This window comes from Lepisma saccharinum, chromosome 14 (assembly GCF_977018435.1).
Source record: "Lepisma saccharinum chromosome 14, izLepSacc3.1, whole genome shotgun sequence".
NCBI lineage: Eukaryota > Metazoa > Arthropoda > Insecta > Zygentoma > Lepismatidae > Lepisma > Lepisma saccharinum.
This window is the reverse complement of record NC_139242.1, coordinates 74538643-74550765: the sequence shown is the minus strand read 5'-3', so window position 1 is coordinate 74550765 and position 12123 is coordinate 74538643. Positions and strand designations below refer to the sequence as shown.

Sequence of the window (12123 nt, the reverse complement as noted above, 5' to 3'; positions counted from 1 at the left end):
TACGAATATAAAACTGAATACTTTGCATTGACAATAAAAGCACCAAGAAATTGTTTTGACAGCTTTGTTACAAATTACTTGTTATCTATCTGACACTGTTATAAGCGCTTGAACCATTTTGTCTTAAGTTATGAGAGCAGAAGTACACCCAACTAAAGTTTTCAGTGTTTTCAATGAAACAGCTCATTTCAAATAATTCTGGCAACGTTTTTACTCTTGATCAGTGTTAAGTTTATATCTACATGTAAATACAACAATGAACAGAGTTTTCAAATGCCTCTGGAATTAGGCTTAGGATTGGCATGATGGTTTGATCTATTCCTGCTCTGAACTTGCAAATAACTGAATGTGTCATTTTAAAAGCACAAAACAAACAAAAAAAGGAATTAATTCTGATTTTATCTTTTTGATATCTTACATCTCTACCACCTTACAGAACACAGAAGTAAAAACGCAGGACAAACTGATCAGAAAGTGTTTATTTCGTATTTAGTCTTTGGATATGACGTCAATGATGCATCTTAGCAATAAACAACAGACGGATGTCACATAAATAAATAATGCCTGTGAAACAGATATAGGCATATGCAAAACCTTTTTCATTTCTTTACATTGAATGCACGTCTAATTATTACACAAAAATAATCATTCGGTTAATTATGCAACACTTGCAAACATATGCTCAGAATGTTTAGTTCAAATGCACCGTCTCTTTAAAATATATTTTTGGTGTTATAGAAAAATAATTCGGTGCAGTTGTTGTGCCAATGTGCGCAGACCCAACCGACAAATTGACACAGGAGATTTCTAGGGCTCACAAAAATCACTCTGTATAATTTTGCGGTTGGGAAGGCGCTGGGCTAACATGTTTTGTAATGCAACACCTGCTTCGTACCTGTCCATGATCGGAGATTAATGTAAGAAAGTCTTAGGATATTTACTCATAAATCTACACCGTGATGAATGTTTAAATGTTTGTGTACATAAATGAGCACCGTCATTATGAGCTTGAGTAATATGTCTGTTTCGTACCCTGCATGATGTTTTTGAACACATAAATCTTCTGTTGAATGTAGATTCCTTGTTGCTTGGTTCTCGTTGGATGTTTCACACCTGCCAAGTGCGTGCGTGTCTTGTACACATACGCTGAGAACTGTGGTAGAAGTTGACTATCTGCTTTCGTAAAGGACATTGCTGCGTTGGAGGATTTAGTAGCTTGTTATGATTGGACCTCGTGCGTTCTACACCGTCGTTGGTTGGCTCGCCTTCACTCCATTCTTCACAGGATCCTTCCCACCGACACTTGTGGACATCGTTATGTTGCTGCGTGACGTCATGGTGATGGAAGGGTCTTTCCCATCCTTCAGCAGAGGTCCTTCTTCGTTCGATCTATCCTTCGGGGTCCTGAACCTCTCGGAGCCGCCCCTGGGCCTCCGCGTGGACACGCTGTTCTCCAGATGCAGCTGAGCGTTGACCTCGTTCCCCGCGGCGCACATACAGGCCTTCACGAAGCTCTTCTTGAAGTTGTCGCTGAGGAAGGCGTAGAGGATCGGGTTCATTGCTGAATTGGAGTAGGAGAGGCAACCCACCAGGAGGTGGATGTTAAGCGTTATGCGGGAAGGACACTCCTTGCGCGAATCGTCCATCTCCTTCTCGGAATCGTCCTGGAAGATGAGCACCAGCTGGGCGATCCAGTACGGCAGCCAGCAGATGACGTAGACGGTGATCACGGTGAGGACGAGCTTGGTCACCTTGCGGTGGGACTTCTTCTTCTCCTTCGATCTGTTCTTCGGACCGACCGTCTGCAGCTTCCGGATGACCATCGCGTAGAAGAAAAAGATGAGGACTAAAGGGATCGCAAACCCGAGTATGAAGCTGTACAGCGTGAATGCCTTCATCCCGCTAACATTTTCGGAGTCCGGCCAGTAAATATTGCAGCTGGGCCTCATGCCTATATCCACCGTGGAAGCGTAGAGGAAGATGGGCACCATGAAGAGGGCACTCACCGTCCACGCCGTCAACGACACAACTTTGGATATGAGTGGAGTGCGAAGCCTGGTCGCAGAGATGGGATGGCACACTGCTATGTACCTGTCGGCGCTCATGATGGCGAGGAAGATGCTGCTGGTGATCTGGTTGATGCTGGTGGTCGTCATGTACCACTTGCACATGAGGTTCCCGAAGATCCACGTCTTGAGGCTCATGGTGGTGACGAGGAACGGGATGCCAAGGAGGAAGCACTTGTCGGCCACCGCAAGGTTCACGATGTACAAATTGGTCACCGTCTGCATCTTGGAGAACCGAAGGACGACGTAGATCACAAGAGTGTTCCCCAATAGACCGACGATGCACACGACGCTGTACATAATCTGCTGAATGATCGTTGCTAACTCCGTGTGGATTGGAGGACAGGTCATGTTCCAATAGTGCGACATGTTAGCCGAAGACGATGCGTCGTCGACGTCAGATCCGTTCAGGTAGATGCTGCCGTTGTAGTCTTGATCGAACGCGTCCACGGTCGAAGCAGCGGCCATTTTGAATACTCACTAACGGTAAATGGGAGGGAAGTATCTTAGATCGACGTCATTGATCGGAGCACTGGATTGCGCAGGATACACTCTACCATGTCCTTGGCACTGGATTGGTTAAAGGTTCTGGGTATCCACGAATTAGCAGCATCCGATCCACGGTGGTGGACATTAGAAAGAATCTGCTTGAATAAGAAAATATTGACATTCACCATAGTGTCCGATACTAACGTATCACATCTGCCAAGACCAACAGAGCAGTTCAGTTCAAGGTGAGGAAACCTGCAAAGAAGAAGATATAGTTTATATATTAATTTGCAGTCATAGTGCCACAAGAACTAGCCACCTAAACATTCTTTTAAAATATATTCATGCAACAGTCACATCGTGAAGTAGTCCACAAAGATAAGTACCAAGTGGTTATAATTAAAGTGACGGTGTTCAGAGTGGTTCAGCACGGGCTGTAACGAGAGTAGCAGTCTGAAACTTCGTAGATATGCTAATGAAGCAATGCGCTCGCGAATTATGAAAAAAAAGTTCCAATTCTCGCCACCAGGGTAAAAAATGGCGCTGTAAGCAGTCAAAACTTTGTATAGTTACAGGAAAAACACTATAAATCGCAGAGAACAATACTCTTTGTAATAAAATATCGCTACAATTTCACTATTCGAATTACATGAACATTACTAAAGGAAAAGGCAACAAGCGTCACCAACAACAACCAGGGAGCTCACACAATGGTTAGGAAATGTCACTGACTTTGACGTCAGAGTTACGGAAAATTCCACGTTTTGACTGCTTACAGCGCCATTTTTTACCCTGGTGGCGAGAATTGGAAGCATTTTTTTTCATAATTCGCGAGCGCATTGCTTCATTAGCATATCTACGAAGTTTCAGACTGCTACTCTCATTACAGCCCGTGCTGCACCACTCTGAACACCGTCACTTTAATTATAACCACCCGGTATAAATTGAGCGGCTCTGGAGTAAAACTTGATAACCCACAAAAACTTGAAACCGAGAAAAACGCAAGTGAAGGTCGTCCATTACATTATGGCTTATTGGTTACCCAGATATTCTTTCGTGTGTGTCTGGTATCAGCGGCTACAGAAGGAACTTCATTCACTACCATACAACAACTTTATACTGCAGCAATTGAATCCAATGGTCATGGACGTCCGCAGGAATTTTCCAGGGAGGGGCAAGATATTTTTTTCTATTATAGTAGTGTTGCCACCTCAATAAACACTTCTTCAGGTTGAAGTTATCATAATCCTGCAACATTTTTATCAATAATTAAAAAAAATTACTGTGACTGAAGTGAAATATATGCGTGGAATGTATAAATTTTTGGTAACATCCATTTTTCAGGTGAGGGCCGTGGCACCCCCTTAACCCCACTTTCGGACGCCCATGCCAATGTTGACTCAATTTTGAACGGAGTGTGGGCTATCAAGTTTTACTTCCCATCCGGTTAATTGTCCATCACAATTTTCATACGACTTTCATCATACAGGTGGTAGGTAGTATTTTTATGTTCCTTTTGCTAAATGCGACGATGAGAACGAACGATGATGACATTAGATTCATGAAGGACCACTTACAACGGAACAGCCGTGTTCAAATCGGGATTGTTATAAGTCCAGGAACCCAGCTTGAGGACCGAGACCTTTTTCTCTCTCACAATTTAAATTCGGTCCAAGTTCGGTCATTGTTTCTTTGAAGAAAGGTTCCTGGACTGAATTTAAATTCAGTCTGAAAAAAGGTTCCTGGACCGAATTGAAATACTTTACAGATAGAAAGGATCTTCTTTACGGTCCAGAATCCATTTACACTTGCTGATTTTGTCTTCTGGACCGGAATTGAATTTATTTAGAAATTCCTGAACCTTTAGCAACCCTGGTTCAAATCATGACTCGAACGAAGAAAAGTTTGCAACAGTCTAACTCAAATACATTTTGCAATTATATCCTGTTATTTTCTGTTGTGCATGATCTGAAAAGTAAGAAGAAAATTCTGCTGTACCAACTTTATTGATGTTGATGTTATTTTGTCTTTTTACTGGTTACTGTGGTGATTGGAGTTAAATGATGAAAATAGTTTCTTGTTAAGTGACATTTGTCGATTGTTTTACTCAATGTTGCAACAAATGTTAGATTTGTACAATAAGTTATCAATGATAGATAATGAGTTAGACTTTTCGTAATTCGTAATTTCGTATATTTATAGAACAAAGTTGCAATCATTATGTTTTACACAAGAAATTATAGAAATTATTGTCTTATAAGTGCAAATATTTGGGATTTCTGAATATAAATATATGTTATAGGTGAGGTATTTTTTTGTTATCATTTACTATGAGTATATGTAGGGCTTTGTATTATTTTGTATTCCCTGAATGTTTGCAAGACAAAATTTCAATCATTATGGTTTGCGCAAGAAATTATAGAAATTATTGTCTTGTAAGTGCAGACATTTAGGGATTTCTAAACATGTATATATATCATGGGTGAGGTATATTGTTACCATTTACTATGAGTGTAAGTATGGCTTTGTATTGTTTTGTCTTGTAAATATCTATTTGTGTGAAGTATCTCTTTATTTGTGTGTATGTGTGTTTTATATATTATTAATTATGTATGTCTATTTAAACTGTATACAAGTCTCCCATAATTGGAGAAGCTTTCTCTGTTGGAGACAACTACAATTAAATAAATAAAAACTGCCTCACATTGGGACAGTTGCAAGTACATGAGTCTGCTATGATGGAAATACATTAATGTTTCTGTTTCAGAGATTCTCGCACTTTAACATGCAGAAAGACATCGATGTTTTCATGTACCCACAAATCTAAACATCAATGCTCATACTCAATATTTATTTTTAACATATTTTTGTATAAGTCCACTGGATGTACATTTGAATCAGGGATCCGAAGCACTTCCACTATACCGGGAATCGAACCCGGAAACCCTTGATTACCACTACCCCATGGGAAATTTTAAACGTAGACAGTAGAAAGCATAAATAACTATTTTTATGTTTCTTATCTTTTTTGGATTAAAGAAAAAAGCCTGTTGCGAAGGTGCATGGAAATACTTCTGGAGTCAGTTTTTGAAAACAGTTCCACTGACATAAAAAAATATTTCCTCCAAATTTGCATTTTTCTCTATTTTTTTTATTAATTTATGCCGCTGTTTTACCTCTTGGGTTAATCGCGATAATGAAAATGAATGATGAACTGGATATGGGACCAGGACAGAACCTGAGATATCTGGCTTCGTAAAGTGTAACGCTGAATTCTACGCTGCAGAGACGGTTCCTGCAAAATTCACTTAACCAGAGTGTCACTCCAACCTCTTCCTATTTGATGTACACTAGGATCCATGAGTATTACCGTGCAAACTGTCCATCACCATGTTCGTGCACTTTATTTGGCCCAATAAGAGCTTCAAGAATTAAAAGAAAACTCAAAACAAGCTGTTGACAACTTCTGCACCAGCATACATAAAAATCCATCGTTTAAAAACACATAGGATGTAAGAGAAAATCAATGAAAATAGTCATGGACAATTTGCACGGTAATACTCATGGATCCCACTGTAAAGGGGCGTCCTTTGGGGTCATGCGCTAAGTGTTGGAAAAGTATTTTCTAAAACAACATGCTTTAATCAACTTTAATTACTCCATTCATCGTCCGCTTCAAACTCAAGAAATGAAACACAGATTTAGTTTGTCTCCTCGATGACGTCGTCGCCTTGTAATCAAGGAGTCGCGGGTTCGATACCAGGTGGATCCCACTTTAAACTGTATGTTCAGTGCCGATCACCCTAACTGTGCATAAATTAGACTTAAAGCAATAATTCAAATTTGAATTAAATCTAATAATGTCAGGAAATATGTGTAGATATTAAATGCATTAAATATGATAATGGGAATATGTAAATGTATGTACGCATGGAGAAACATATGTAAATACATATACTTATGAGTTAAACATGTAAATATATATACTTTAAATTTCACGTTTTTAGGCCTAATTTGGCACAAAACGCCAACATTTCACTGATTTGATCTTAAAATGTTTACAGAAAAAATATGTAATCACATGATTATCCAGGCCCTACTTCCTAGCATGTAATGTAAATTGGAAATTCTCCACTGTCTAGTACTTCTACTGCTTGTAGTATCTATTGTAACACTACATTTCGAGAGAGCACCTTTCTCGTCTAAAGGTGAATATTTTCTCCTTTGACGGTGGTTGTGATCAAATCTGTTATTTTGTTATTTAACTACAAATCCGGTATACTCTCACTGCACTCTCGGATTAATATATCATTTTTTTCCTCGATTAAGTTAATATTTGTATTTTTAATTTTTTTTATGTATTTAATTAATTATAGAAGAGGAACCATATTTTGCGTGAATTATGCCCTGGAGTGACTTATAGGTTTTGGGCTGTTTCTGTGAAGTCTGCTTCTTTGATTTTCATGTGTTTCCAATTTGGTTCTTTGTGTTGTACTGATGTGTTGTTCCACTGAATTCTAAGCGTTTCATTCCATGCATGTTCGGCTATTTTCGACCTTTCTACTTCTCCGCACTTGTGCTGCTTGCGTTCATCTATTCTCTGCTCTACAGGGCAGTCCAATGTCAGTCCAGTCCTGCATTCACATATGTTGTACATGAAGTTTTTACTGGCTTTTGAGGGATTTTCTGCCTTAGTTTTCAATATTTGCTTCGTACTGTTTTCTTACTGCTGGTGTTGCCCTAAGTTGGAATTTTGAACCAATTCAGCTTATCTTCTGTCCACGGTATGATCAACTAGAGTTATGGAATTCATACTGTGCCTTTCGAGTCAGTCTTTGTATGTTGTTTGTCTGTTTAGCTGTGGATCACTCTCTTAGTTATGGTTGCCAGATTTTAGGGGAATTCTTCTGGCCATTGGTCCTTAAGCTCAGGCAGTGGATTGTGGCATTCGGTTGTTATTAAGATTATTGCTTTTAAAAACAATGAAATGAAAGATTCACAGACTATCTCCCTTGATTGCCAGGTGCAGAAGTACCATCATGTCGTCCATACATGTTTGTGTTTGTCCATACCATCCTATCATCACATATCACTATAGTCGCAATCAGCGGCAGCTCAATGGGTAGAGCCGCCGTGGCATGGCACTGCCCTCAGAAGAAACGCATACCTCGCCAAGTATTGTTAAATGAATACATTGATAGTTTACAGACAAGGAGATTCGAATCTTGCAATCGGTCAAGCTGACGTGACGACCGCCCCAACCTCCTCACTGCACGCCAGCTGTTTCGTTCGTACCCTCGCGAGGCAACAGTCCGTGCCGCCGAAGAGCTGGCCTAACCCATGGACCTAACCAAGTTGACACACGTGCAGAGGGTTGAAGAAGTCTCAGGGAGGAACATTTCCACCATGAGCCGAGAACAAAGTGGCAGGGGGCGGGGTTAGCCCTTAAGAAACCGTGCCCGTCTTCACCTGGCACGGCGAGGGAATTTTCGCAGTGTTGACACAGTTGCCACCTTCAGAGAAAAGTCGCTAAATACGACTGATTTGTAAGACCCGTTGGGGAAGTAATTTCTGCCTACTTTTGGAGAAACGAACTAGTATTTTTCCAAAGTTAAATGAACATTTTTGATAATAGATAGATGCACCAAGAGGGACATCCAGACTTTCTTAAAAATATAAAAGTAAAAAATCCTATGATGATGCGAGTTTCCTTTTGACATTTCGACAATTTATTTTCACAACAAAGATATTTTCGACATCCAGTTAGAATACGTGTGCATGGAGGTGGGAAAGGTGATAGGATTTGTTTTTCCTTACCTCTTGTAATTGTTATATTTTTTAGGGAAGTGTCCTGTAGTGTATAAAGATAGATTAGTGAGTGAAGATGAATCGGATTAGTACGTTATTACTTAAACACACGTTGTTTTCCACGTTACCAAATGAGGATAAACATCTTGGCCACTGGCGCAGCCTCAAGGAGGGGGCGGGGGAGGCATTGCGGAGGTTTTTTTTCGATTTCTTGATCACGTTGGCACTACCCATCATAGTTGCCGCCGGCCGCCACTGGTCGCAATTAGCCAAAGGGGACAGAAAGGTGACGTAAAATAAACAAAATAGAATAGCAAATAGAAATAGCATGCCTCTTATGATAATCCAGGATATACCCCTACCACTAGAGTACGAAGGATGTTCTAGTCGGAACCCAATAAAGCATTTTGTAATTAGCTACTTTAACCTTCATTTTGAAAACTGTTCACATACATAAATTGTAATTGGGGGGGGATTTTAAGTGAAATGTGCATTTACACTAGTTCTTTAATGCTTTCAAATGAAATATTTGATTTTCCTCCTACGTACGCCAATGGCTCCTACACATGCACCCTAACAGGATATCGCTAAAGTGCACCGTTCATTTGCGTACGTTATGAATGTCTGAAGTTCTTGTTAATTTATAGGGCGTAAGTTTACATCAGTAATAAATCAACATAAATAACTTGGATGGACATAAAATAATGTATAAACGCGGAATGAAACAAACACGAATGGATGAACAGAGAGAGATTATTATTGACGTGTAGCTAGCTCCATAACCAATTGATTATACGACTGTACCAGTTATGAGCTACGTCAACTTGGAGTGGAACAAGCACGAAATTCAATTTCACAATACCAAAGTTTTGTACAGTTATATACATCCCGTAAAAAGTTTTGTAACGCCTCGGTTTAAGAGAAATTCAAACTTCGAAAGTTGTACTACAGACCAAACTCCAATTATATACATTTTTCACATCGAACATTCCTATTTTCTTTCATATATACAAGTTAGCTAGTAATTATTTCGTTGGTAGGTATTTTATGGAATTGTCAGGACTCCAGTTGTTCAGAAAATATTAAGGAAGTGCTTGCAAATTAGACTTTATGTTATTATCAATCAAAACATTTCAACAAAACTGAAGATCACCTCGAGCATTCAAGACCATTAGCAAGCAAGAACGTAACTAACACAAGTGGCGACAACTAGCGTCAGTTCCTACAAGTGCGTTCGCTGTGCAGTGCTTGTGTGCCTCGTGAATCCTATGTTCCTGAATGGGGCCACTGCTTTTTGTAGTTGCGAGTGTTTAAAATGTATAGCAGAAGAATAGGCTACTATTTTGTGAAGTTACGTCGCGTTGAAGAGAACCATTGGAATTATCGGATAGAACTAAACGAAAACTTCCTGGTACAGTGGTGGTAATGAACCAATCCCGGCTTCGATTCTCGGTGTGGGAACATTCCAGTGCAACAAAAGTAGCCCACTGAACAAGGTAAGGTGTTGATTTGCTACTTTATTTCCGTAAAATATATTTTTATTTGACATCAGAACGAATATTGGGTGAGATCTATACGAATCTGATGGAAACACGTAGACGAACTTGATAAGGCATATTTTGACATCTTTTACCAATTTCGCGTTTATACAACATATTTCTTTAATTTTTTCGTAATACGTAAGGGACGTGAAGTTTTCGTTTTATTTTTACCTAAATTTCGGTGTTAATTTTCGCGCTTTAAGGCAAAATTCGATGTTATTAATTGAAAATCGGTGTTATTTTTACATGCGTTTTTACTGTTTCTTCTAAGCATAAGATTTTCACATTGGTTTAGTCATGGAAAATTGAGGCAAATATTAGTTTTCATGACGAAGAGAAATAAGAAATTACCAAATTTCTTGCATTTGGAAAACTATTCATCTCATCGGCCACTGAATATAAAAAGTTTATTGAAGGATATCACTCAAAGCTTTGAACATAATCATATTTCCAACTTTTCACTCTCAGAGAATTAAAGTTTCAAAAATAGTTTCTTTAAATTTACTTTTCAGTTTACGATAACATTAATGGTTTTCCACGCACAGATAGTGCGTAGTCAATGTTCATAGTATTCACTCACAACACTTCCTACACAAAACGCGCTTTTAAATAGAAAGATAGCATTTTTTCCCCCATTCACTCCAATAATGCGATGATTTCTTTGACAAAGGCTTCCAAAGTTTGAAGTGCGATGTACGCGTTGTCTTCTTTCCTTCTTGTAGGCTTCTCTAAGCCTTCGACGACAGAAAGTTGCCGGTTTGTTTTACTTTTTTAACGGGCCTCCCCTGCGACATAATGGTAACGTCGCCGTCTAGTGATCACGCAGTCCTGGGTTCGATACCCGGCACATAATGGTTCGGATTCCACTTTAAACTGTAGGTCCTGTTAGCCTTTATGTACATAAAGTGGAAGAACAACAATAATTTAAACAAGCAAAGTTTTCTTCTCTTTATGCCTCTCACTTCCATTGTGATTAATCAAGAAATCCTTTCACAATTCAGTCATTACAAAATTATGTAGTTTTACCTGAAGCATAAACATTTACTGCTGGCTTTGGCTTGCTGCGAAGTACACCACAGAACGGAAAGGAAATGCATTACGATGCACAAACCATGCAGCCTCAGTAATTCTGACTGAGATATATTTCCCTAACAATGCCAACCTCAAAATACCGTTTTATGTACACACACATCCATCCACACCCCTAAGTCCCTCCCCACGCAACACAACAGGTATTTCTCCATGAAAAATCCTCTCTTCCTACGAGACTCCCTTCTGGGAAGATCCCCGCAGCGAATTCTGGTTCAGGACGAGGTCAAACTGCAGCATTGTCAGTCATTTCTGCGCCAAACTGCAATAAATGAAGCGTGACAATCTCTTTTAGAATCAAACTTTCACCAGCTAGACTAAAAGTGATAGCCTATATCTCATCTTCAGACAGTTCCTTTTGAACAAAAGAAGTTTTATCCCCAGTTTATATTGCATATTTCGCGGTGTTTTTCGCGTTAAAGCGCAAAATTCGGTGTTAATCTGGAAAATGGCACAATTCGCGTTATTTCGCGATTCCGAAACACCGCAAAATTCGCCTCCTCAACCTTCCCAAATAACTTTTAAACACTTTATTTTGCTTTCCTCAATTTTTCGGTGTTATCGTTAAAACGAAAACTTCACGTTCCCTAGTAATAAGACATTTTTCTGTATGATTTCGTGAGAAGAGACGGCATCTGCTTTCAATTTCTTTTTCTGTAATTTCGTTATCCAGCCATGGACAATATAAACTATCCGTTGCGCTAGTGGCACGAAGAATAAATTATAAAATAACCGATTAGATGCAAGAACCTCACGATATTTTCAGTATTTTTCATCTACTTTCTTCGGTTAAAGGGATTCTGACTTAATTTCATACCCCACCCCCTCCCTAGTCGATATTTCATGGAAGATACTGACTTCCCGTATAATGAGAAATTCGAATGTACTTTGTGCATATTTTTGGCTTTATTAAAAATATTTCTGCATTTTTTAAAACTTTTATGATGTAATTACATATTTTGCAGTTTTATATGACATAAAGTTCCGGGCCCTAATTATCACAATACATGATTCTTCCATCTAGGTGGCCAAAGGCGTTGAGTGGTCGACTCACGTTATCGCCACCGAATGTTCCGGGTTCGAATCCCTGTATTCTTGACCCTGTGTACCCCTAAAAAGTGAAAACGTTT

At 39.3% G+C, this 12123-nt stretch overlaps 1 protein-coding gene across 1 annotated transcript in view; it reads right to left on the bottom strand.

The window, feature by feature from the left end:
* Nucleotides 1-600: 600 nt before the first annotated feature.
* Nucleotides 601-12123, bottom strand: part of LOC145998410 (uncharacterized) — a 458011-nt gene continuing 446488 nt past the window's right edge. The window contains exons 5-6 of the mRNA XM_083134817.1: nt 2617-2810; nt 601-2542 (exon numbers count right to left, since the gene is read on the bottom strand). Of these exons, the coding sequence (XP_082990943.1) occupies nt 1242-2542; nt 2617-2810 (1495 nt within the window). The 3' untranslated portion in view covers nt 601-1241. The remainder of the gene's footprint in view (nt 2543-2616; nt 2811-12123) is intronic.